Genomic DNA, 26,957 nt, shown 5'->3' on the forward strand with positions numbered 1-26,957 from the left:
TCGGATAATTTGTGCTTTCCTGCCGCAGTAATTAATCACTACTTGGGGATATTACATAAGGAGGGTCACTTCTGCACATATCAACAATCAACCACAGCCCGGACCTGTCCAGAGTGCACCTTTTAACCTTTGCACTTGGCAAATGCTTCACTTTCTTACCTTTTTTTTATGCAGTGTAATCAGAAATCATATCCGGCAGAAAGCCGCAACCTCTGAGGTTGTGTAAGCTCCTGGGCACGGAGTCAGGCCGTTCCTCGGTGTCCGACCCACAGCGATCCCAGATTACATATAAACTATTATGTTTTTCTGGTGGATTATTTTTTTTTGCACTGGATTGCCAGGATTCAGAAACATTCTGCACAGTCAAATTGGGATTATACTCCAATCACATCCAAAGCTGCAGTTAAGATTTTGCTGGCTAAAGCTTGAAGGTTCTTAAGTGCACCCATTGCTTTTATTTTCTGGAGGCTTCTGAATTAAGGAGGTGTCTTCAGGAGCAGACGACTCTTGGAAGTCTTTAGTTCAGAAGGATTTTTTAGTTTTTATAGCCTACAACTTATTGCTAAGGTTATCAGCCCCTACAGTATCATAATGGCTGGTTACCTGCACTGTAGAGCCTGATGGTGCCGTTACAACACTGGCAGGATCCAGACCGGCTCGGTTCCCTTGTTCTTCTCCTTTGCAATAGAGTAAATCTCCATCTCTACCAGTAGACCGTGACTCCACGCAGAGGGTCCAAACTGAATCTTCAGGAGCGCACTACTCCACGGCAGTCAGGGGAGGAAGGTGAGCGGTGCGCTCCTGAAGATTAATGATGACGAAACCCCTTTAATCTGACATTAATGGCAGCAGCAAGCAGCAACCACTTAGCAGACGCTGCACCAGCAGGAGGTGAATGCTGGAAACCTGGCAGATGGACAGGCGCAGTCACACTCCCAAAGTGACCGCAGATCACTCACCATTGTTTTCACCCTTAGGGCTTAAGCTTTTCTTCGCCACTTCTGCAAGAGCTCCGATGCCTAGACCGACCGCCAAACCTGGACAAGAGGGGAGGGAAAAAAAAAAAAAAATAAAGGGGCTTAGTGAAGGGATAAAAGGTTTTATAGAATTTTATTCAGTATCTAATCTCTATGGCTTTTTTTTTTTTTTTAAAAAATTTAAAAGTTTTGCTAAGATTTCCACCCTCCCAACCCCCGTCCCCTCCAGAGGCCGCGAGTCACGCTCCCAACCCCCGTCCCCTCCAGAGGCCGCGAGTCATGCTCCCAACCCCCGTCCCCTCCAGAGGCCGCGAGTCTTGCTCCCAACCCCCGTCCCCTCCAGAGCCCACGAGTCTTGCTCCCAACCCCCGTCCCCTCCAGAGCCCACGAGTCTTGCTCCCAACCCCCTCCCCTCCAGAGCCCACGAGTCTTGCTCCCAACCCCCGTCCCCTCCAGAGCCCACGAGTCTTGCTCCCAACCCCCTCCCCTCCAGAGCCCACGAGTCTTGCTCCCAACCCCCTCCCCTCCAGGGCCCACGAGTCTCGCTCCCAACCCCTCTCACTTCCACCCAACCCAAGAGTCTTGGCAAGTCTCACTCCCATTCCCTCCAGAACCTGCAAGTCTCTCACACCCCACTTCCACGTGATCCTCCAGAGTCTGCGAGCCTCGCTCCCTTCACCCAGCCCCACAGAGAATGCGAGTCTTGCTCACTCCACGAATTCCAAGAAAAAAAAAGACTGAATCCTGCTTTCAAATGCTAAAAGACTAAACTTTCAGCTCGGCCCCTGCAATCCCATGTGGGGTTCAGATATGAGACCTAGTGACTGTAGGACACGACGCTGCAATCATACACTGACATTACACTGGACACGCGTACCCTCCTCTTACTACACTTTTGCCTCTTTACACTACAAAGCTTTACATATGGTCTTGGTCACTTGTTTGACCACAGCCATTTTCAGCATGTTATCCCCTATAATTAGTGGCTGTGTCTATCATCAGGGGCAGCAGCTGATCTACAGCATTCAGCCCCCGCAGCAGAAAGGACGCCATTGTTTTACAGATTCCTCAGGATGTAACACATTACTGGCAATTACAGGGCACAATAAATGTTCAGCGACCAAACGTTCTGCAACTTTAATAAACTTTGTGATTGAAATCATTTGCAAAACCACCGCTTGCAGTCAGTAAATGGAAACGTTCTTGACATCCATTGTACAGAGCCACAATTGCTGCAGCTCCTCTGTCTCCATTCACAGACCATTGTCTACCCTGGATACGATTGTAACAAGCCGACATCTGCGAGTATTGGCCTGTATGGATTTTCAGCCTTGTGATGTTAAGAGGAAGGTTCCCATTCACTGACAGCAAACCGGGAAATCATACATGCACAAGGTTTGTTGGAAAGTTAAACTTGTCAGCCCTGAACATTTTATATGGAGAAAGGTAAAAAAAAAAAAAAAAGTTTCAAACTTTTTCAAAGGCCTCTACATGCCGTCAGTGAATTGATGCACAGGTTTTTTGACAAAAGTTTAGCAAACAGATCTGAAACTGGCTGTTTTCATTCACCATCTGCAAGCAGAGGAGTCAGTGATAATTAAAAAAAATAAAATACTGTAAATCAGACTGGAGTGCTGATGGTGACATTTTCAGTTTTTTTGCAGCTTGTCAGCTTTGCTGTACAGACTAGGACAGAATATGTAGAGTCGTCACCATTTATTGCAGCTGCCATAAAGCACATATTAGCAACCATCGGCGGTTCAGATCAGAATGTTATCGAATGAAGCTCAATAGAGGTAATGACTAAATCTTCACCTGCTCCACCCCCCCCCCCACCCTTGTCCTACCCTCTCCCCCGATTGATCATACAATGCACAGCACTATTCTTACTCCACTCCTCTATTCTTCTGCAGCACAATATCTTTACCTCCGAAGTTTGCCAATCTCCCGATCCGTGTCACCGGCACCTTCCTCTCCCGCGCTCGCTCACTGAGCTAAAAAACAAAAACAGGATTTCATGAAAAAGGAAGAAGTAGTCTCATTGTCAGTGCCGGCTTTACCGCACAGAACGAGTCAGAATATTCAGTGACTTACTGATACACGGCTATTTAGAACCAAACACGTTCAATATATTTGCATCCGTGGTTTGATTAGCACAAGTGGCATCTCCAACCCATGCTCCGTGCCCAATGTGCACCTGTCAACGCCTTTAATGGGTGGATGTTGCAGGGGACGTCCAAGTCTGGTGAGACCGGCGCATGCACAACATGCTCCATGTTCTCCTGTGCATGCACCAATTTTCTAAAAGCATCGGTGTAAAATTTGGATGCCATCTGCAAGCTTGCAGTGCAAGTGCCAAGCACGGTCCGGAGACGACCAACGGACAGTTTGGTGCACGGACGATTTAATCCATAAGCACAAGATTAAGCCCTTTAAGAAGGGACAGTACCCCAGAGGAAACTGATAAGTCATCAGTGAGACTACAGCGGTCACTACTGCTACAATGGAGGTGTCCGCTTTTCTAGATGCACCTTATTTTTGCACAGTGGACACCCCATGGAATTAGCCCGATGCTCAGGGTACCCGAGGGGCTGCATTTAGGGAGGAATCCTGCACAGTAGGGACCCTATAGTCAGAGCAAAGAACCAAAGCAAACAAAGATATTGATTCCTTCACATCAAAAAGTGAAAAATGGATAACGTTCCCAAAGGGATTAGGATGGGGGAAGGGCAAATGTCCCAGTAAACAACCAGTCCCTATGTCCACAGGTTAATGGTTGTCTAAAGCAGACAACCCCTTTAAATAATCAGCTGTGACCACATGGGAAAGTCACAGGTGACGCCAAGGTCAGGACAGAACATAGAGCAGCGTTCAGCCTGTCCACACTGAGCGTGGCGTCCTTCAAGACCCTTAGCCCTTAAAAGCCAATATTCCCATAATGTAAAAATGTATCAATGCCTTTAAATGGGTTGTCCACATAAATAAGAAGTCTGCTAAAATAGAGAGTGTAAAGTGGAGAACCCCTTAAAAGGCACAGACACTGACAGGAGGGTCTGCAGGGCAATAAGGCAACCACAGCAAGTGATACATTTCCCTGCAGCACCCCCACAGGGGAGATCAAGTATTACAGCGTCTGTGCACAGCACCGATCTCATACGGAATGAACAGAGAAACAATTATTAGTAAGTAAATACTGATCGGAGTCCTGACACTGGGGATAAACCATCAGACATGACTCCGTTTAGTAGAGCGGTCACATCACAGCATTATCACTGGTCTAAAAATATATTTGTGTATTCACCTCAAGAGCAAAAGGGGCTGTGTGTCATTCTGTACAAGACAATGAAATCCAGATCATCAGCAGAATAGCGAGTGCAGCTCTGGGGTATAATACAGGATCAGTAATGTAATGTAATGTAATGTATGTACACAGTGACTGCACCAGCAGAATAGAGAGTGCAGCTCTGGAGTATAATACAGGGTGTAACTCAGGATCAGTAATGTAATGTATGTACACAGTGACTGCACCAGCAGAATAGTGAGTGCAGCTCTGGAGTATAATACAGGAGGTAACTCAGGATCAGTAATGTAATGTATGTACACAGTGACTGCACCAGCAGAATAGTGAGTGCAGCTCTGGAGTATAATACAGGAGGTAACTCAGGATCAGTAATGTAATATGTACACAGTGACTGCACCAGCAGAATAGTGAGTGCAGCTCTGGGGTATAATACAGGGTCAGTAATGTAATGTATGTACACAGTGACTGCACCAGCAGAATAGTGAGTACAGCTCTGGAGTATAATACAGGAGGTAACTCGGGATCAGTAATGTAATGCATATTCACAGTGACTACACCAGCAGAATAGTGAGTACAGCTCTGGAGTATAATACAGGAGGTAACTCGGGATCAGTAATGTAATGCATATTCACAGTGACTACACCAGCAGAATAGTGAGTGCAGCTCTGAAGTATAATACTTTTTCCCCCCAAGAAACTGACTGAAAGTCTCTGGAAGTCACAAGTAGCTTATAAAGCAAGCCATGGGTAATTCTCACACTAAGCACAGGTGATGCGCAGGCTATATACACTGACTGAGCTCTTCCAGGTTAATCCCATCATCCAGCAGATTTCACACCGCGCTGACTGTTGCAGACATACATGATGTGGCCCCGGGACGTGCAGACAGACACACGTCCGCAGCCCCCCCCCCCATCAGGCTGGTAATCTGCCCGGCACGTACAGGGGGTTCACGTACACAAGTAACGCCACTCATATAGGAGGAGCGCTGAACTCTTACTAATAAGGTGTAATGAGGTGTGGAGGGTGTGCATATGAAGAAATGTAACTACTGAAGCTTATATCCAAAAGTTTTTGGAAAAGGGATAATCCCTTTATAGGTCGCTAAATCTGACTATAGCATTTAGGCCTTGCGATTTGGGGGTAGGGGGTGCTGGTGGGCTGCCATTTCAGCCAGAAGTTTATTGAAGCAACTTGCAAATTTTCTGCATCTCTAAAACCCAAAGCAGGATTCATCCAGAGCCTCCTGGTGCATAAATACAAAATACCAGGAGCTACAATGCAGAGAGGAGAAGGTGCCATACCATTTGTTTATGAGGCTTTTGCTCCGGGTTGGACTTGGCCTCCCGGGCTTTATCAATGTCCTCCGCTGTAAGACCCCCCACTGAAGATGTGGGGTCCTGGTGAAACGCCCTTTTCTGACCAGCGGCTGAAAAAGGTCCGGCAGGGTCTCTGAACTGACCAAATAACGGCCCATTGTCCCGGGCAGGGTCTGGACGGAAGGTGAGGGTTTCCTGCCCTCGGCTGCTGGAGTCGCTTTCTGTGCTGGGAATACTGGACTCCTGGGTATAAGTCTCATCGGGAGAAGTGGAGCAATCCATGCCGGCAATCTCCGAGTCCGCACCTTCAAAGAGGTCCATCCCTTCCCCAGAGAGGTTCTCCTGCCGCTTCCCCAAATCCTGAAGTGTAAGAGAAAAAGCCATATTAATGCAATAATCAATCACTTACTGACCGATCTGGTGGAGAACTACAACCTCAAGCATGCCCCGGCTGAGAACTGCCGTCACCAGGACACAAGAGGCGACGTATCACCGCTCATCCAACCATTTACCTGGACTCTCCCCATGGTGGAGCTGAAACCTTCCTCGGCGGCTACTTGCAAACTTCTTGCCAAGTTGACGGCATCTTTTCCCATCACCGCCTGCTTCAGCTGCCCGGCCTGCACCTCCAGCACCGCCTTACTGAGCTTAGCCAGGCCCCTCATCAGCATGATCGCGTCCGCCGCCATGATGGCCGATCACAGCGTCCTACACCTGCCGAGAGAGAGAGCGGTCACATCAGAGCGAGATCAGTGCAGCCTCGGTGTGTGTACATGAGAAAACGCCATCTGTGACCATAACACGACTTGTATCCGGCATGTCACCCCTGCAGACGCCTTCTCCAATGCTTCCTCGTCTCTGAGCTGGTGGGTGGAGAATAGCCGATATGATGTCTCCCACGCACAGCACACACAGACGAGAGCCCTGCTCTCCTGTCTATGTAGCTCACATGCAGAGCACATACTGAGCAGAGCAGCTGTGAATCCAGCACCGGGGAGAAAACACCAGAAAGTAGTCACACCGACTCTGCAGCTGCTTGTCTCTTCCTCCCGTATGCCAAGACTTCCCCAAAGCTTGTAACCTGGTCCCTCAGTGATCCGATAAATTTACTGATAAATTTAAGATGGATTTTGAGTTTTGGATCAATAGGTTAGGACTAGTAATTAGAATTTAAAATGGGTGGTCTCCCTCCAGAGACTTACCAATGGACCTGGGGAAGGGGAGAACTGCACAGTTTCCCTGAAAAGGGGACAACCCCTTTTAAGGGAACCTGTCACCACTTTTTTGGCCTATAAGCTGTGGCCACAATCACCAGGCTCTTATATACAGCATTCTAACATGTTGTATACAAGAGCCCAGGCCTCTGTGAGAACAAACACTTTAATACCATATGGGCGTCTCTCTTCTCCGGTGCCGGCGCCTCCTCTTTTAGCGATCTTTGTTCTTCTCTAGCCGCGGTGCGTGACTGGTCCAACGTCATCCACACTCGCCGGCATTCAGGTCCGGAGCCTGCGCAGGACCGGCGAGTGTGTATGACGTAGCCGCGTCATGTACCCAGGCTTCAGAAAGAGGCAAAGATGGCTGAAAGGGGAGGCGCCGGCACCGGACGCCCATATGGCCAACCGTGCAACAGTTAGGTAAGTATTATAAAGTGTTTTTTATGTTCTCACAGCGGCCTGGGCTCTTATATACAGCATGTTAGACTACTGTATATAAGAGCCCGGTGGTGGTGGCCGCAGCTTATACGCAAAAAAGTGGTGACAGGTTCCCTTTAAGTTGGTGCTGCTCAGTAGTCGTGTTGTGATGGATCTGATAAACGAGGAGGACAATGCCGATATCACGTTATCAAGACATATTTAAAGGCTTTCATAATCCATGATCGTCCAGGTGAGATCACTAGGAAAGGGGATCGTGTGACCTACTGGGAAGGCAGAGGCCACACACCGTCGCGGCAGAGGCCACACACCGTCGCGGCAGAGGCCACACACCGTCGCGGCAGAGGCCACACACCGTCGCGGCAGAGGCCACACACCGTCGCGGCAGAGGCCACACACCGTCGCGGCAGAGGCCACACACCGTCGCGGCAGAGGCCACACACCGTCGCGGCAGAGGCCACACACCGTCGCGGCAGAGGCCACACACCGTCGCGGCAGAGGCCACACACCGTCGCGGCAGAGGCCACACACCGTCGCGGCAGAGGCCACACACAGTATTTTAGGTACATAGAAATATACAAAATAAATGTTCATTGCTTTAAAATTATGCACCAAATATGAAAAAAAACGTTACCTATCTAAAGCCACCACTAGGGGGAGCTTCATTCATACAGGAAACACAAATGCCCCCTCACCCCCAATAAAGTGAAACCCCCCCACTGTGAAAATGTCAAACTGCAGCACATTTACGCCCCCACCGCCCCTCCCCTAAAAAAAAAAAAAAAAAAAAAGGGGGGGGGCGATTACAATCTTTTTTCAACGTTCCTATATTTAGGATTCCCTAGAAGTGCAGGGAGGATTCCCTCTTGTGATGTAATCCATACAGATCAGGGGTGGGGGGGGGAAACAAATGCAAGTTGCACGTTTCAGATAAGCAGATCTACAGTCAAGAATATAGGTTTGTGACGTTGCTCCCTGCACTGAAGAGGGCGAGTACAGGGAGCCAAAGTGTACAAAACTGAAACAAGGGAAAAAAAGAAAAAAAAAGACTGAAATACCCTTTATGAGTTTCCACCAAAAATTAAGGAAGATTTATCATAGTTTCCCTCTACCCCCTCCCCTATTTCATCCTATACTGTATGAGACATTTGTTCCACTTTTCTCCTTCCACCACTCGTTTCCTCATTTCATCCACTTTGCAGCAGGCGCTTAGTAAATTTGTTTATGTATTCAGATTTAAATCTTCTTTAGATATAAAAACACGTGAAAAAAAATCTAAACTGCTATTCTGCTGTGGACTTCCCTGGACAAATCTGCACCGTGTGAACAAACCTGTGCATTGGTCAAAAATGGGACATTTTGTGCACTATGGAGCGGTAACATGGTCGTACTAGAAATACTGCAAACTGCACGATATGACCTATGCATTAGCTATAGGCAAGAGTCAAAACTACTACTACACCCACATACAGAGCTCACATGCTGAGGGTTATAATAACTTACACAGCCAGCGCCTCGTCTCCCCGCAGCTCCGCCGACCTCAGGAAGATCCTATAAACCCTTTGTGCTCAGCAGGCAGAGTCAGGAGCCTTCTGCGCCGGTCACGATAATCCAGTTCCCATTAATCACCGCACCAGACTGGAGATCTAACATGGGCTTTGCTTAGCCCATATTTTCTGGGAAAGCTGGGTGACCAACCCGTGAAGAAGAAAAGTGAATCTATTACACCCAATTCACGCTTCTTACCAGACGGCATGAGATCTGCACGGAGCCCCATACACAGACCTGCAGGGAGTGATCCACGGGAGTTACAGATTTGGGCTGGAATGTGTGTTTCCTTGTAATTTGCAGCCTTTCCGCTGCCGAGGGCCGTGCACGGGGCGGATGATGGGGGGGCCGGATGATGGGGAGTCACTTCAGGTTACCTGGTCTACAAGGGGCTGAAATATGAGACCTCTGCAAAATGCACATATGAAAGTGGCTCCAAGGCTTGTGCTGAACGGGAATGTGCAGCCTCAGACAGAATTAACAGGGAGGGGGGTTTTACCTTTTTTTTTTAACCTAAAACAGATCAATCAAATAAAGGGAGCCAGTCAGCAAGTATGACAGCAAGTCTGCAAACTGAGGGGTAAGCGAGGCGGATGTGACTGCACGAGGGAGGACCCGAAGCTCGGAGTCCGGCCGCTAGGGATGAACAGCTCTGGGATGTTAGCGAATCAGTAATTTGTTTGACATCCCAGTGTTTATATTCACAGATGTCCAGGGGGCGGGCCTAATCCATGATTGACAGCCATCTCCTCCTGCACAGTCATACAGGGACCGCCCATTGGACTATTATGCAAACACCAGGAAAAGTCCCAGTTCTCCTGCTATGTAATGTATCCACTCAAAGCACACAGCTGTTCAGGATTCTGCCAGAGCTATAGATGCTAGAATCTCCTTAATAAAAAAAATGGGACAACACAGCTGTTCAGGATTCTGCCAGCACTATAGATGCTAGAACCTCCTTAATAAAAATGGGACAACACACCTGTTCAGGATTCTGCCAGCACTATACATGCTAGAACCTCCTTAATAAAAATGGGACAACACAGCTGTTCAGGATTCTGCCAGCACTATAGATGCTAGAACCTCCTTAATAAAAATGGGACAACACAGCTTTTCAGGATTCTGCCAGCACTATAGATGCTAGAACCTCCTTTTCACATCTGCTTAAAAAAAGGGAAAAAACATTTTTTTTCTTAAAGAGGACTTGCTTTGACTGAATAAAGCCCAAGTTACACTGCATCCTTTCTGACACCTGCCTCATTCTGCTCAGCTTCTCGCGCCATCCTCCAATAGGAAGGCATGTACAACGCGACAGGCTTCATTAAGGTCTTAACATTTTCTCGCCTCCTGAGCAACAGATGTAAAAAACAATTTTAAAGAATAGAGTATGTGTTGAGCAGCACTTTAAGTGCACCCATGTCATCCAAAGCGTGGCCTTGCTGCCCTCATGCCCCAGAATAAGATAAAACTGCTTATAGTGCATACACCAGCCTAATACGAAGAAGTCACAGTTCTTCTGCTATACAACTTATCCACTTTTAAGGCACACAGCTGTTCAGGATTCTGCCAACACTACAGATGCTAGAACCTCCTTTTCAGGTCTACCTAATAAAAAAAAAAAAAAATAATAATGAAAACACACTTTTCTTAAAGAGGACTTGTCAGGTCCAAAACCAGTTCTCAGCTGATTCTCCACACGGTTGAATGTTAATATTCTGTCTGCCGGCAGCCACCAGAGGGAGCACTGGAGCAAACTGCAGACAAACCACAAACTGGACTGGTCAGACACTAGAGGGAGCACTGGAGTAAACTGCAGACAGACCACGAACTGGACTGGTCAGACACTAGAGGGAGCACTGGAGCAAACTGCAGACAGACCACGAACTGGACTGGTCAGACACTAGAGGGAGCACTGGAGCAAACTGCAGACAGACCACGAACTGGACTGGTCAGACACTAGAGGGAGCTCTGGAGCAAACTGCAGACAGATCACACACTGGACTGGTCAAATTCATCATGAAAATCTTATGGCAATTTTTTTTTTTAATGAAAACAAGTGTCTGAAAACGTGCCCCGATTAAAAGTTTGTAAATGTCCTTTATAGAGGACCTCTAATTGCCCGTAACATTACACAATGACTAATCCTCAAGGCATCCAAGAAAAAAAAAAGAAAAAACAAAACAAACAACCTGTTACAAACGTAACCTACCAAAGTCCTTGGTAACGCTCCCAAAAGTGGCACCGTTCCATTAAAGTAAACCATTTTTTCCCCGCTGACCTTGGTGAGAGGCAGCGGCCTCACATCGCACCATATTCCCAGGTCAGACCGGCAGGAAAATAAAGCGCAGTGATGGTGACCGAACTAACTGGTGATAAGAGACGCTCCAGTCCTGGTTTACTGTAACACTGGTACAATTCTGCTTGCTGTCGGTGAATAGTAACAGACTCCCCTGACATGCTGTATCCACAGAGGTGGTAAGAAGGGATTTACTATCCTATAATGGGAGCCCACCTGGGTCCCTGCTGACCCTGAGAATGAAGGGGGTCGCAGTTCCCCTGCACAACTGCACAAGAAAAGACCAAAAACTACTCAATCAGTGCTGCGGTACCTTTATGCTCATGACCAGTGGTCAGACAGCAAAAAATGCAAACAGACCCCACTGGGTGCAAAGCAAGAAACTGCAGCTGGACCTCATCTGGTTAAACATCAAATGTACATAGGACAACATGCTGACTTCACTGGATACAAGAGACCTCGTGTACGAGGACTAGGGACCCTCCCACGAAGGCACATAGGAGGGTGAGGGGGGGGGGGGGGTTGGGGGTGTTAATATGCTAAAATTCAAGAGCTGATAGTTTGATATAAGCCACTGTTGTCCAACAGCAGCTCACTCAACTTCCTACAAAAAAAAAAAAAAAATGTGCATTCCAAAACAGAGTGCATGTGTATGGGCGAAGTCAACCAAAAGCCATATGGTTGTATCTATAGCCAGCCATAGGCAAGACTGGTTGAGCCAATAGAGAAAAATCTCCAGTTCTGTTGTACCCGCGGGAGCGTGCGCGGCCACAATGAGAGCTGTGGACGTGAGCGCGCATGCGCAACCCTCAAATTGTGCATCCATCAGTCCCATGAAAGAAGAGAGTCTTCACAAGGATGATCGTGATAAAAAGCTAACAAGCAGGTGCCGGAATCAAAGTCTATGATGGCGGCAGGGGAGGAAGGCCAGACCGGGGCGGGAATAGTTAGCAAGACCCGACCTTCCTGTTGCACCTGCCAATCAAATAGCAGTGCATTGCTGGAACTTTATTTGCAAATATTATAATAAAACCTCCAATCTCAGAACTGAAGGTATACCTGGATTCAGCATCCCAGCACAGCACTGATTTTACTTTATATATGAAAATCCTGCTGGTTGGTTCCCTTTAAAATCAGCGTATAACCTCCCCGAAGAAGAAAAATAGGTATTTTCTGATTGCTAGATAAATGTAAAGTGGTATCCCCATCTCCAAGATAGAATAAAGACAACAATAAATACCTCCAATTAGAAACATAGTATAGTTCTCCTGATTAGCCATGTCTCTTACCTCATGTGCAGGGCATTGCAGTATCTTATTTATTCTTAATTATGACCACTAGCAACTAAGTAGCAAACTGTATCAATAGAGTGGTTGTAACCATGGATACCTAAGCTGTAATGCCCTGCACATGAGGTAAGGGATACAGCTAATTAGGAGAACTATACTACATTTCTATTTGAACTAATTTTTTTAATTGCATTATTATTCCTACTAAATAATGGGATAGGAATACCCCTTTAAGCAACAAATATAATTTCCCCCTTATTACCAAAAGAAATGGTTTCTCTAAGAGAATTGGATAATCTCTGGAATCCAGGAATATTTTTTACACAACAATGACACCTTATTCTTAAACTTTAGTGCATAATTAGCTGGGAAAGATCTCAATACACAGCTCAGCCCAGAAAAATGGCAGAAAGCAATAAAGGTGACATTCTAGTTCAATAAATGCTAATCTCCATGAGATTACTACAAAACCTCTCATGAGATGAAACTTTACCCCGGTAACACCTCACCGAACCTCTTCAAATTATTCTGATCTCTGTTGGAAAATGTGGCCGAGCATGGTAGTGCCCGCTCACCACTAATTACCAGTACTGAGCCCCCGAGCATGGTAGTGCCCGCTCACCACTAATTACCAGTACTGAGCCCCCGAGCATGGTAGTGCCCGCTCACCACTAATTACCAGTACTGAGCCCCCGAGCATGGTCGTGCCCGCTCACCACTAATTACCAGTACTGAGCCCCTGAGCATGGTAGTGCCCGCTCACCACTAATTACCAGTACTGAGCCCCTGAGCATGGTAGTGCCCGCTCACCACTAATTACCAGTACTGAGCCCCCGAGCATGGTAGTGCCCGCTCACCACTAATTACCAGTACTGAGCCCCCGAGCATGGTAGTGCCCGCTCACCACTAATTACCAGTACTGAGCCCCCGAGCATGGTAGTGCCCGCTCACCACTAATTACCAGTACTGAGCCCCTGAGCATGGTAGTGCCCGCTCACCACTAATTACCAGTACTGAGCCCCTGAGCATGGTAGTGCCCATTCATCACTAGATACCAGTACTGAGCACCCGAGCATGGTAGTGCCCGCTCATCACTAGTTACCAGTACTGAGCCCCCGAGCATGGTAGTGCCCGCTCATCACTAGTTACCAGTACTGAGCACCTGAGCATGGTAGTGCCCACTCATCACTAGTTACGAGTACTGAGCACCTGAGCATGGTAGTGCCCGCTCATCACTAGATACCAGTACTGAGCACCCGAGCATGGTAGTGCCCGCTCATCACTAGTTACCAGTACTGAGCACCTGAGCATGGTAGTGCCCGCTCATCACTAGATACCAGTACTGAGCACCCGAGCATGATAGTGCCCACTCATCACTAGTTACGAGTACTGAGCACCTGAGAGCATAGTAGTGCCCGCTCATCACTAGTTACGAGTACTGAGACCCAGAGCATGGTAGTGCCCGCTCATCACTAGTTGCAAGTACTGAGCACCTGAGCATGGTAGTGCCCGCTCATCACTAGTTACGAGTACAGAGCACCCGAGCATGGTAGTGCCCGCTCATCACTAGTTGCAAGTACTGAGCACCTGAGCATGGTAGTGCCCACTCATCACTAGTTACCAGTAGTGAGCACCTGAGCATGGTAGTGCCCGCTCATCACTAGTTACAAGTACCGAGCATGGTAGTGCCCACTCATCACTAGTTACCTGTACTGAGCACCCAAGCATGGTAGTGCCCGCTCATTACTATTTACCAGTACTGAGCACCTGAGCATGGTAGTGCCCGCTCATCACTAGTTACCAGTACTGAGCACCTGAGCATGGTAGTGCCCGCTCATCACTAGTTACGAGTACTGAGCACCTGAGCATGGTAGTGCCCGCTCATCACTAGTTACGAGTACTGAGCACCTGAGCATGGTAGTGCCCGCTCATCACTAGTTGCAAGTACTGAGCACCTGAGCATGGTAGTGCCCGCTCATCACTAGTTACGAGTACTGAGACCCAGAGCATGGTAGTGCCCGCTCATCACTAGTTGCAAGTACTGAGCACCTGAGCATGGTAGTGCCCGCTCATCACTAGTTACGAGTACAGAGCACCCGAGCATGGTAGTGCCCGCTCATCACTAGTTACCAGTAGTGAGCACCTGAGCATGGTAGTGCCCGCTCATCACTAGTTACAAGTATCTAGCACCTGAGCATGGTAGTGCCCGCTCATCACTAGTTACTAGCTATTCCATAATTGTCCCCATTCAACTCTTTCCTTCAGGACTGATGATTTTCCACTCAGGATAAGATCAATCATTCACATTTGTTTAGTGACAATCTCTACTAGTTTTTAATTGGAAACAAACTTGCTGCAATACTCTATTGCCCTATAAAAAAAAAAAAAAAATGTGCTACTTAAAAAGAATCTCATAACAGCCAGAACTTGGTATTATAAAAGGTCTAGATCTGTTTTTCAGTTTTAATCTGTGCACTAAAGCAGGTCTGTGCATCCTGAGCAGGCAGTCTCCTATATAGCAGATTGAGCTGCATGCAGAGAGGTGGTCACTGCAAATTCTAGGATGAAATAGTAAGGAAGAAACAAATGTTTACTATTAAACACAAAGTTGCAAACGCAAGAAAACACTGCAAGGAGTCACAGGAGTGAGCAGAATTGTGCGATCATTATGGGAATCCTGATGTTTTGTGGGTTCTGTTTTCCTAGGAGTCGCCAGATACTGTAGGAAATGTTACAGGACATGTAAAAGGTGTGAAAATTACCTGCACCCCTGGAGGAGGAATGTGGGAGCCTCCTGCACCTCATTACTATGCAGTCAATTAAAAAAAAAAAACCCTCATGCCCCAGTAATCCTGTTAAGCGGCTTTACATCAGGCAGCGCAAAGTCAGATTATTCAGGAATTATACAATTACAGGCTATTTAAAGAATGCGAAGCATTGGAAAAAGAGAAAGCCGCGACGTCACCACCAGCAGCGCCCAGGATAAATATGGGGGTCCTCACATACAAGGGCCAACATGGCTAGGGGATATCCGCACAATGAGGTCACCAGTTTATCTAGATGGAGGAGCGCAGCATTAATTATGCAAACTTCAGACTGGAGTTATACAGAACGGTCAAATCTCTGACCTCAGAGTGAAAACTACAGTATCTTGTATTGTCCATTTGTCTTGGAAGGTCACTACTGTATTACCATTTTATTCTATAAAGTTTTGCATATTTAGCATAAAGAACTGAACAGACCCAAGTAATAAAACAATGGACGTTTATTATGAGAGGTCTGGAAGTGTCTGCCAAGATAAGAGATTACACTAGATAAGAGTATTATAGTAGTTCTATTCTTGTACATAGGGGCAGTATTATAGTAGTTCTATTCTTGTACATAGGGGCAGTATTATAGTAGTTCTATTCTTGTACATAGGGGCAGTATTATAGTAGTTCTATTCTTGTACATAGGGGCAGTATTATAGTAGTTCTATTCTTGTACATAGGGGCAGTATTATAGTAGTTCTATTCTTGTACATAGGGGTAGTATTATAGTAGTTCTATTCTTGTACATAGGGGCAGTATTATAGTAGTTCTATTCTTGTATATAGGGGCAGTATTATAGTAGTTCTATTCTTGTACGTAGGGGCAGTATTATAGTAGATATATTCTTGTACATAGGGGGCAGTATTATAGTAGATATATTCTTGTACATAGGGGCAGTATTACAGTAGTTATATTCTTGTACATAGGAGCAGTATTATAGTAGTTCTATTCTTGTACATAGGGGGCAGTATTATAGTAGTTATATCCTTGTACATAGGGGACAGTATTATAGTAGTTATATTCTTGTACATAGGGGCAGTATATATAGTAGTTATATTCTTGTACATAGGGGGCAGTATTATAGTAGTTATATTCTTGTACATAGGAGCAGTATTATAGTAGTTATATTCTTGTACACAGGGGCAGTATTATAGTAGATATATTCTTGTACATAGGGGGCAGTATTATAGTAGTTCTATTCTTGTACATAGGGGGCAGTATTATAGTAGTTCTATTCTTGTACATAGGGGGCAGAATTATAGTAGTTCTATTCTTGTACATAGGGGCAGTATTATAGTAGTTCTATTCTTGTACATAGGGGCAGTATTATAGTAGTTCTATTCTTGTACATAGGGGCAGTATTATAGTAGTTCTATTCTTGTACATAGGGGCAGTATTATAGTAGTTCTATTCTTGTACATAGGGGCAGTATTATAGTAGTTCTATTCTTGTACATAGGGGCAGTATTATAGTAGTTCTATTCTTGTACATAGGGGCAGTATTATAGTAGTTCTATTCTTGTACATAGGGGCAGTATTATAGTAGTTCTATTCTTGTACATAGGGGCAGTATTATAGTAGTTCTATTCTTGTACATAGGAGCAGTATTATAGTAGTTATATTCTTGTACATAGGGGGAAGTATTATAGTAGTTCTATTCTTGTACATAGGAGCAGTATTATAGTAGTTATATTCTTGTACATAGGGGCAGTATATATAGTAGTTATATTCTTGTACATAGGGGCAGTATTACAGTAGTTATATTCTTGTACATAGGAGCAGTATTACAGTAGTTCTATTCTTGTACATAGGGGGCAGTATTATAGTAGTTATATTCTTGTACATAGGAGCAGTATTATAGTAGTTATATTCTTGTACATAGGGGCAGTATATATAGTAGTTATATTCTTGTACATAGGGGCAGTATTATAGTAGTTATATTCTTGTACATAGGAGCAGTATTACAGTAGTTCTATTCTTGTACATAGGGGCAGTATTATAGTAGTTCTATTCTTGTACATAGGGGCAGTATTATAGTAGTTCTATTCTTGTACATAGGGGCAGTATTATAGTAGTTCTATTCTTGTACATAGGGGCAGTATTATAGTAGTTCTATTCTTGTACATAGGGGCAGTATTATAGTAGTTCTATTCTTGTACATAGGGGCAGTATTATAGTAGTTATATTCTTGTACATAGGGGCAGTATTATAGTAGTTATATTCTTGTACATAGGGGGCAGTATTATAGTAGTTATATTCTTGTATATAGGGAGCAGTATTATAGTAGTTATATTCTTGTACATAGGAGCAGTATTACAGTAGTTCTATTCTTGTACATAGGGGCAGTATTATAGTAGTTATATTCTTGTACATAGGGGGCAGTATTATAGTAGTTATATTCTTGTATATAGGGAGCAGTATTATAGTAGTTATATTCTTGTACATAGGAGCAGTATTATAGTAGTTCTATTCTTGTACATAGGGGCAGTATTATAGTAGCTATATTCTTGTACATAGGGGCAATATTAGGATTACCTTTAAAATAAAATAAAAAAAAAAGATTATGTTTCTTTAAGAGATAATCTAATTGCTGGTGCACATTGTAGCACATGCTGCTATAACATATCTCATCTAAACAAGCAGAGACATTTATGAGCTGAAAAAGGCATCAAGCCAACAACAACAATACAGACCTGGAAGACAAGGAAGCCTCCTGCAGCCAAAAAGTGGAACAAGAAGGGGCAGACTCTCTGGGAGCGGAAAAGGTTAAAAAGGGAAAAAAAAAAAACAATTAACTTGTCAAAAGCTCACCTCCTACAGCCGGGATGTCCCTGACACAGAAGAGGACAGAAGCCACAAAAAGCAGAACATACATTTAGTATAATCCCACAGACTGAATCCTACCTAGATACAAGGCATCGCACTGAGGCTGGTGGAGAGGACACTGGTGCGCGGCCTGGATCAGCCATATACAAGGTGTTTACATATAATAAGTAACCCCCCCCCCCCCTGTAGAATCACCGGCTGTAAATGTCAGATCAGTTTTGCAATCCGCCGACTTCCTCTTCGTGGAGATCTCCGCATCCTTTTAAATAGCAGAAAAGTCGAAAGATCTTGTATGAAAGGTCTTGTAAATTTTGAGCTTAGCAATGCAACTGACAAAATTGCCATTGGCCATGACCTTGTGCCCTCCCCAACCCATAGAAAGCATGGAGGTTGCGACACGCGCACAATACCAGATCGCTCTGGCTGTGGGATCCACCTGTTTAAGTTTAGTTTTCAAGATCTGTTTACATCCTGTGAATGGGAACTTTGTTTATGTAGCAATGTATATAATAAGCCTGTAGCCTAAGGCTGCGTGCGCACGTTGCAGATTTGTCACTTTTTTCTTTTAAGCCTTTTTTTCCCAGCGCGGAATTATCAGACAATCTGAATGGTTTCCTAATGCCTGCAAAGTGAGTGACAAAACTCAAGCCTCGCACACTGAGTATTTTCTCCTTGCAGATTTTATCTACAGTTTGTCAGTTCTTTCAGCATTTTTTGCTACAGATTTGCAATATATTAATGATTGGGAAAAACCTGCACTAACAATGTATGTTTTTCCTACCAAGAGATGCAGAAATTTCTACAAATACTTATGCATTTTATTGTTTGTTTGAGGGCAGTTGTCACAAAACTGCATGAAAATCCCCATGCCCAAGACTGATGTGTTGTGCACATGTTGCCTGTGTACTCCTTGCAGATTTGGTGCAGAAATAAATCTGCAGCAAGTCAGCTGCAAAAAAAAAAAAAAAAACACGCAATGCATTTCCTGCCAAGAGATTCAGAAATTGTGCAGAACTTTTTGCACCAAATACGTGTGCTCATATGCTTAGGCCATGTTCACACAGTGTTTTTGCAGCATTTTTTTTTTTTTAAAGGCAACCTGTTAGGTGCAATATGCACCCAGAACCATGAGTATGCTTTTCAATGCAGCGTCACCAGTTTGCTGTGACCGCAGTTCTGAATATGCAGTGGACCTCTCTGAAGCCGGGACACATACACCCAGCTTCATACTGCACATGATCATTAGTGCCCAGCATTCACCGCTGGTGACGCTGCATTGAATAGCATGGTAGTACACCCTCTGTGGGCGTGCTAACATGCTAAGAGACTAGTTAGGGGATATAACGCCCTTGGGACTAGTTCCCGTGCTCATTAGCAGAAGATAAAAGATCTTTAGAAATACTTTTTCTAATGATCCCTTTATCTATGCTACTAGATACACCCACACTGCTCATGGTACTGGGTGCATATTGCACCTGACAGGTTCACTTTAAGGCCATGTGTGCACAAAGTGACTTTCTGAAGGAAAATCCAGACCCTCTTAAAGAATCCAGCACCAGCGGTAAATAAACGCACCAAAACCGCAACGAAATCCGCATGTGGTTTTGCCACGGTTTAGTGCGTTTTAGCTACGTTTTTTCCACAGGTTGGTCCCTGCAAATTTTTACTACTACGTAAAAAAAAAAATGCAGGTACCTGCGGAAAAGTAGTGACATGCACATTAATTACTCAGTGGAAAATCTACAGGTATAAAAAAAACAAAAAAAAAAAATGCAGTGTGTGCATAGCATTTTTTTATGCCCATAGCTTTTGCTGGGGAATGACTGCAGCAATGTTAGATACATTTTCTGCAGCAAATCCGCATCGTGCGCATATAGCCTAACGCTATGTGCCCACGTTGCGTCAAGGTAGTTGCAGTTCAAAAAGCATCCTCTGGCAGAAAGGGCAATGCTTTTAGCTTAAAAAAAAAAACGCATGTAAAACGCAAAGAAAGTAGCCTATGCGCACCTTGCTGTTTTCATGAGTTTTTAGTGCTTTTAGAAACGCTGCAATTTTGTATTAAATTAAATGGATGGAAAACGCAGCCAAAAATGGCAAAAACAATTGACATGTTGCTTCTTTAAAAGCAGAGTTTTTGCCCAAAAATATGCAAATTTCACGCAGCGTTTACAACAGCATGGTGTGCACAAGAAATCCCTATTTCTCATAGACTGTTGGAAAATCAAAACGCATGCATTTTGGTATTAAAAAGGTGCAGTTGAAAAACATGAAAAAACGCAACGTGGGCACACAGCATAACATGGTTTTTGCCTTTCTTTTAAGCAAATCCATGTTACTATAACGCTGCCTTTCACAGTCCCAGGAAAGTCTGAGATTTCAGGACACACACACACTTTTTACTGACTGTTGTCAACCTCCTTGGTTTTTGCAGTGTTTTTCAATGAGCATGTCAATTCTATGCAGTGTTTTTGCCATGGTTTTGCACTGAAAACCATCCACAGTATAGAAAAACTGTAGAAAACCCACAGATTACTCCCAGCAGACATCCTGCCAAAGGATCAGGTTTTGGTCAGGAAAAAATTGCTGCAAAAAAGTTCTGTGTGAACATATCCTTAGGCAATGTGCACACATTAAGTATTTGGTGCAGTCATTTCTGCAGGAAAACCATTAGGCAAAAGTGCATTTTTTATCATTTTATTTTTTTACATAGTTTTGGTGCAGATTATTCCCCACTCAATGAAACAAATGACAAGCTGCAGATAACATCTTCAAGGAGAAAATGCTCGACATGAGACTTCAGGATTCCCCTTCACTTTACTGGGACCAGGAAATCCTTTAGGTTTTATGACAAATCTGTACTGAAAAAGCAACAAATCTACAATGTGCACAGGCACTTAATTCCCCCCCAATCCTTCTTGTCTGCTACAATGTATCAGCGCAGGTTTACCCTTCAGACTGTTTAGTTCTCGTTATTGGATCCAAAACTAGTTAAACTGTAACAAGCTCCCCACTGTGTGACATTAGGGGCTGCGCAGGATTTCTGCCATTGAATGCACGGATTACGGTCACTGATATCAAACAAAGCTGGAACGAGCAAAATTATTCTGCAACGTGTATAAAGTAATTTAGCAAAGATTATCTATGCAAAGTTTGGCACAATCTCTGGTGCAAGAAAAAAAAACTTGTGGTCATGTATGACAGCTGTGACAAAAAGCACAAAGCCTGTGGGGTGTTTCAGAAACTATTCCAAAATGATAACTCACCTTTCGGGTGTTGCTCGTTTCTATGCAGAGCTGACAATCTAATCCATGCTTCCCCTGAGCGCCATATAAATAAGGTCACTGCCAAGGTCACGGCCACGGGGCATCAACAGGTGTAAGAGTGCAGCTGGCACCAAGGGGGCACAGTCCACACCACCCCCTCCGGTCATCTATATTCACCTACAGTAGCAAAAACGAAGGAAGGATCCGCAACAGAAAGTCCCCGGGGATCGGACAATGGAGCGTCCTAGATTCACAGCCCTCCCTCCGGCTGGTGGGGTCTGTGCCAAGTCAGAGGGAAACTTCCCAGCAGCCAAAACTTGTGCAACCAACTGATACCAGAGCAAAAACAACAATAAAAAGCCACCGAAAACTCAGCTATAGTGACAGGTGCTGAGCATTTCCAATAATATGAAAGCCCCCCCAATCACAGGTGCAATAAAAAGGGGGTCTTTGTACAAAGGGCACGTCTGGTCTGGATAAGGTTTGCTCTGTATGAAGCCCCTTCTGTATCATGCACTTTTGGGACTGGAAGTCACTGCACAACGTGATATATCTCAAAGATCAGGGGAAGTCAAGAGCAAGTTTATATTGGGCTCTGTTCACATTGATCCAGACAACTACTTTCACACATCAGGTTTTTTCCAACAGGCACAATCCGGAAAAAAAACGGGTAAAACGGATCCGGTACCGCATCCGTTTTATCCCCACAGATTTGCATTGTTACCGAATTGTGCCTGATTGCTTTGCGTTGCATCCGTTTTTTTTCCATACGCGGCAAAATTAATTAATGCGGCGGCCGGAACGTTTCATGTAACGTTTTTTGGTCCCTTAAAAAAAAAAACGCATCGCACTGGATCTGGCACGTTTTACAATGGAAGCCTATAGACGCCGGATCCGGCGTAATGAAGCAAAAAAGGGATGCGGCTGCCGAATCCGTTTTTGTAAACTGAGCATGCTCCAATGTTTTGAAAAAACGGATCCAGCAAAAAAAAAAAAAAAAAAAAATGGACAAAACGGATGCAAAACGGATACGGTTTTTTTACGCATCCGGCATAACGGATCCGTTAAACGGATACGGTTTTTAGCCGGATCCGTTGGATCAGGAAAAAAAAAAAAAGATTGTGCCTGAATGCAGAAAACTGATGTGTGAAAGTAGCCCAAGTGATCTGTAACATCAGTCACCGGACGCAGAGGGAGTGCATTGATCATTTTTAAAGCAGAAACTACAGTATAAAGTCCTCCATAGAGATCTAACGTCCACCCAAAAACAATTTAATAATATGCATTAAAACAAATGCTACAAAAATTATTTAGGTATAACAAGGAGGGACAGAATAAAGGACCATTATCTCATATTATGGGACTAAACCCAACAACATATCACTAACCAGAGAACATGGGAATCATAGTCCAAAATAACAATGATGATTCAAAGAGTGATGCAAAAGTATAAAAGATTTTATTACAATTAACATAGTAAAAGACTCAATAATATAGAGAAAATTATAAAGTGCATAGAATACAGGTAAATTAACAAGAGGGAGATCCTGCCAAAGAACTATGGTCGAATCACCACTAATGTGGGGGTGACAATAGAAGTCCACATGATCATCTCAACTATCCAAAATGTAACACAGAATGTCCATCAATATTAACAACAACCATAAACAGGCGTTTACTGAAATTTACATTAATACTCTGTATTTCCAATTAGGTATATTAATGAGAAGGTGGACTAAAATTTCTACCAATAGACTGATGACATTTCATATAACATATGATGATTGATCAATAAAACTAACCAACAGTCTAATAAGCTGTTCGCTGGTGGGATTCACTCACCCATAGTGGGATGGATGCCAGTGTGGGAAAACGTGCCCCGACGCGCACGTTTCGTTAGCTTCCTCGGGGGGGCCGTGGTGTAGTTATTATTTAGGGTATGTGCCCTCAATCAGGTCCTGACCTGCGGGGCTGTGAGTCTCCTCCGCAGGAAAACGCAGCTGCTTGTACCCACAATCAGGGTTCGGGGCGCTTGTGTTCTCCCTACGGAGGATGCATGTGAATCCGCAGCACAGAATTGATCTGCTGTGGTCTGGAAACACGCACCGCAGCTCAGTGTTTGCTGCAGAAAAAATAAGCACAGTGGGCAGGAGATTTCTAGAAATCCCATCCTCTATGCTTGTACTGTACAACGCAGCGTTTAGGATGCAGCTGAAGCGTGCTACATCCAAAACACTGCAAACACTGATCATGGGCACGCAGCCTTAGGCCCCCTTCACACGTCCGTGAAAAACACGCACGTGTGTTACGGGCCGTTTTTCGGGTCCGTGTCCCGTTTTTGTGTCCGTTTTTATGGTCCGTGTGGCACCTGTTTGAATTGCGTATGCTAGCCGTGTTTGTGTGCAGAACGTCCGTGTGTGCGTGTGGAATTAACGTGTATGTGTACGTGTAATGTCCGTGTGTGTGATGCACAATGTCGTTTATAAATGTCGGCTGACAGCAGACAGAGTTGCGCGATGAGAATGAACTCGGGTGAACTTCACCCGACTTCATCCTCATACCACGGCTCTGTCTGTGTCGAGTACTGATTAGCGGTCACCTGTGAAGGATTCACCGGTGACCGCTAATCCCCCGATTGACTGAAGTGTCCCCCCCTCTCTCATACTCACCGATCCCCGATCACCGGCGCTGCACGGCATTCACACGGCTGCAGCGGCTTTTACTATTTTGAAAAAGCCGGCCGCTCATTAAACAATCTCCTATTCCCTGCTTTCCCCGCCCACCGGCGCCTATGATTGGTTACAGTGAGACACGCCCCCACGCTGAGTGACAGGTGTCACACTGCACCCAATCACAGCAGCCGGTGGGCGGGTCTATACTGTGCAGTAAAATAAATAAATAAATAAATTAAAAAAAAACGGCGTGCGGTTCCCCCCAATTTAAAAGCCAGCCAGATAAAGCCATACGGCTGAAGGCTGGTATTCTCAGGATGGGGAGCTCCACGTTATAGGGAGCCCCCCAGCCTAACAATATCAGTCAGCAGCCGCCCAGAATTGCCGCATACATTATATGCGACAGTTCTGGGGCTGTACCCGGCTCTTCCCGATTTGCCCTGGTGCCGTTGGCAAATCGGGGTAATAAGGAGTTATTGGCAGCCCATAGCTGCCAATAAGTCCTAGATTAATCATGTCAGGCGTCTATGAGACACCTTCCATGATTAATCTGTAAGTTACAGTAAAAAAACACACACACCCGAAAAAATCCTTTATTTGAAATAAAAAACACACAAATTCCCTCATTACCAATTTATTAACCCCGACAAACCCTCCATGTCCGGCGTACTCCACGGACCTCCAGCGTCGCGTCCAGCTCTGCTGCATGGAGGTGACAGGAGCAGCAGAAGACACCGCCGCTCCGGTCACCTCCACACAGCAAATGAGATGAGTAGCGCGATCAGCTGCTGTCAGTCAGGTAACTCGCGGCCACCGCTGTATCCAGCGGTGGCCGCGGGTAACCTCAGTGACAGCAGCTGATCGCGCTACTCATCTCATTTGCTGTGTGGAGGTGACCGGAGCGGCGGTGTCTTCTGCTGCTCCTGTCACCTCCATGCAGCAGAGCTGGACGCGACGCTGGAGGTCCGTGGAGTACGCCGGACATGGAGGGTTTGTCGGGGTTAATAAATTGGTAATGAGGGAATTTGTGTGTTTTTTATTTCAAATAAAGGATTTTTTCTGGTGTGTGTGTTTTTTTACTGTAACTTACAGATTAATCATGGAAGGTGTCTCATAGACGCCTGACATGATTAATCTAGGACTTATTGGCAGCTATGGGCTGCCAATAACTCCTTATTACCCCGATTTGCCAACGGCACCAGGGCAAATCGGGAAGAGCCGGGTACAGCCCCAGAACTGTCGCATATAATGTATGCGGCAATTCTGGGCGGCTGCTGACTGATATTGTTAGGGTGGGGGGCTCCCCATAACGTGGAGCTCCCCATCCTGAGAATACCAGCCTTCAGCCGTATGGCTTTATCTGGCTGGCATTAAAATTGGGGGGAACCGCACGCCGTTTTTTTTTAATTATTTATTTATTTATTTTACTGCACAGTATAGACACGCCCACCGGCTGCTGTGATTGGGTGCAGTGTGACACCTGTCACTCAGCGTGGGGGCGTGTCTCACTGTAACCAATCATAGGCGCCGGTGGGCGGGGAAAGCAGGGAATACGAGATTGTTTAATGGGCGGCCGGCTTTTTCAAAATAGTAAAAGCCGCCGCAGCAGTGTGAATGCCGTGCAGCGCTGCGCCGGAGATCGGGGAACGGTAAGTATGAGAGAGGGGGGGAAACTGACCGACAGACTGTGAGAGAGGGACAGACAGACAGAGAGACCGACAGAGAGACTGACCGACGGACTCAGGGAGATTGACCGACATACACAGAAATAGAAAGAATAGCCGACATCACTAGAAATAAAAACACCAAACGGACACGGACTATAGGTATATGCATACGTGTTTACTAACGTGTGTGCACATACCCATAGACTTTCATTGTGTCCACGTGTGCGTGCTCCGTGCAGATAACAGACATGCATCCGTGCCAAACGCAAACACATACGGATCACGGACACGCACACACGGACATAATGAAATAACGGACGTGTGACCACAATCATAGATTAACATTGGTGCACGTTTGGCCGTGTCTCCGGTATATACGGAAACGGACCAAACACGCACGTGTATCACGGACGTGTGAAGGGGGCCTTAATGTGTAAATAATAAATGCACAGGATTTTTATTGTTTGCGCCTTATATTCATTTTTGGTGTTTTTTTAATAAAATGCCAGGATTTTATTTGCACCTTAAGGCCATGCACACACTGCAGATTAGGTGCAGAAATTTTTTGCACCAAAAAAAATGCACTTGTGGCACAAAAACACCAAAAAAAAACCCAAAACAGAACACTTGTCTTTTTGGTGCTTTTTTGTGTGAAATAAATAGCTGGAAGGGCTACAAAAAAAAAAACCCCGCACCAACAATTGACATGCTGCAGATTTTTCTGCACCCAAAACTGCAAGGAAATAAAAAGCAACATGCGCACAACACTACAGAATTCGCATTCAATTTGCTGGGAGAAGGATAGGAATGTAGATTTGGGCAATAAACTGCACCATAAAACTCAGTGCGCACAGACAGTCTATCATGTTAATTCTGAATGCATAAATTAATGTTTTTAAAGGGAACCAAATGTTCCACTACCGGGTTATTTCTCTCACAGATTAAAACAAAAACAGATAGCACATGGCTGCGTGCCGACGGTCAGTGTTTGCAGCGTTTTGGATGTAGCACGCTTCAGCTGCGTCTAAAACACTGCGTTGTAAAGTAGAAGCATAGAGGATGGGATTTCTAGAAATCTCCTGCCCACTTTACTTTTTTTCCGCAGCAATCACTGACCTGCGGTGCGTGTTTCCAGACCGCAGCATGTCAATTGTTTTCTGCGGAATTGCAAATGTGAGAGACCGCAGCGCACTGAACCCTGATTGTGGGTACGAGCAGCTGCATTCTCCTGTGGAAGAGACTCACAGCCCCGCAAGTCAGGACCCACCGCATCCAGAACGCAGCAAGTCCTGATCGTGGGCAAATACCGTATGGAGCCCACTGCTTTCAATTGCAG

At 45.2% G+C, this 26,957-nt stretch overlaps 1 protein-coding gene across 2 annotated transcripts in view; it reads right to left on the minus strand.

The window, feature by feature from the left end:
• COQ8A (coenzyme Q8A) overlaps positions 1-26,957 on the minus strand; it is a 62,898-nt gene that overhangs the window by 33,291 nt on the left and 2,650 nt on the right. Inside the window, exons 1-5 of one of the 2 annotated variants that reach the window (XM_075339060.1) lie at positions 21,283-21,530; positions 6,109-6,310; positions 5,582-5,956; positions 2,905-2,971; positions 960-1,037 (exon numbers count right to left, since the gene is read on the minus strand). In XM_075339060.1, the coding sequence (XP_075195175.1) occupies positions 960-1,037; positions 2,905-2,971; positions 5,582-5,956; positions 6,109-6,285 (697 nt within the window). In that variant the 5' untranslated portion in view covers positions 6,286-6,310; positions 21,283-21,530. Of the gene's footprint in view, positions 1-959; positions 1,038-2,904; positions 2,972-5,581; positions 5,957-6,108; positions 6,311-21,282; positions 21,531-26,957 lie in introns of those variants that run through there. The other variant, XM_075339059.1, reaches the window with a different exon arrangement.

The sequence above is a fragment of the Anomaloglossus baeobatrachus genome, chromosome 3, assembly GCF_048569485.1.
Source record: "Anomaloglossus baeobatrachus isolate aAnoBae1 chromosome 3, aAnoBae1.hap1, whole genome shotgun sequence".
Lineage (NCBI taxonomy): Eukaryota > Metazoa > Chordata > Amphibia > Anura > Aromobatidae > Anomaloglossus > Anomaloglossus baeobatrachus.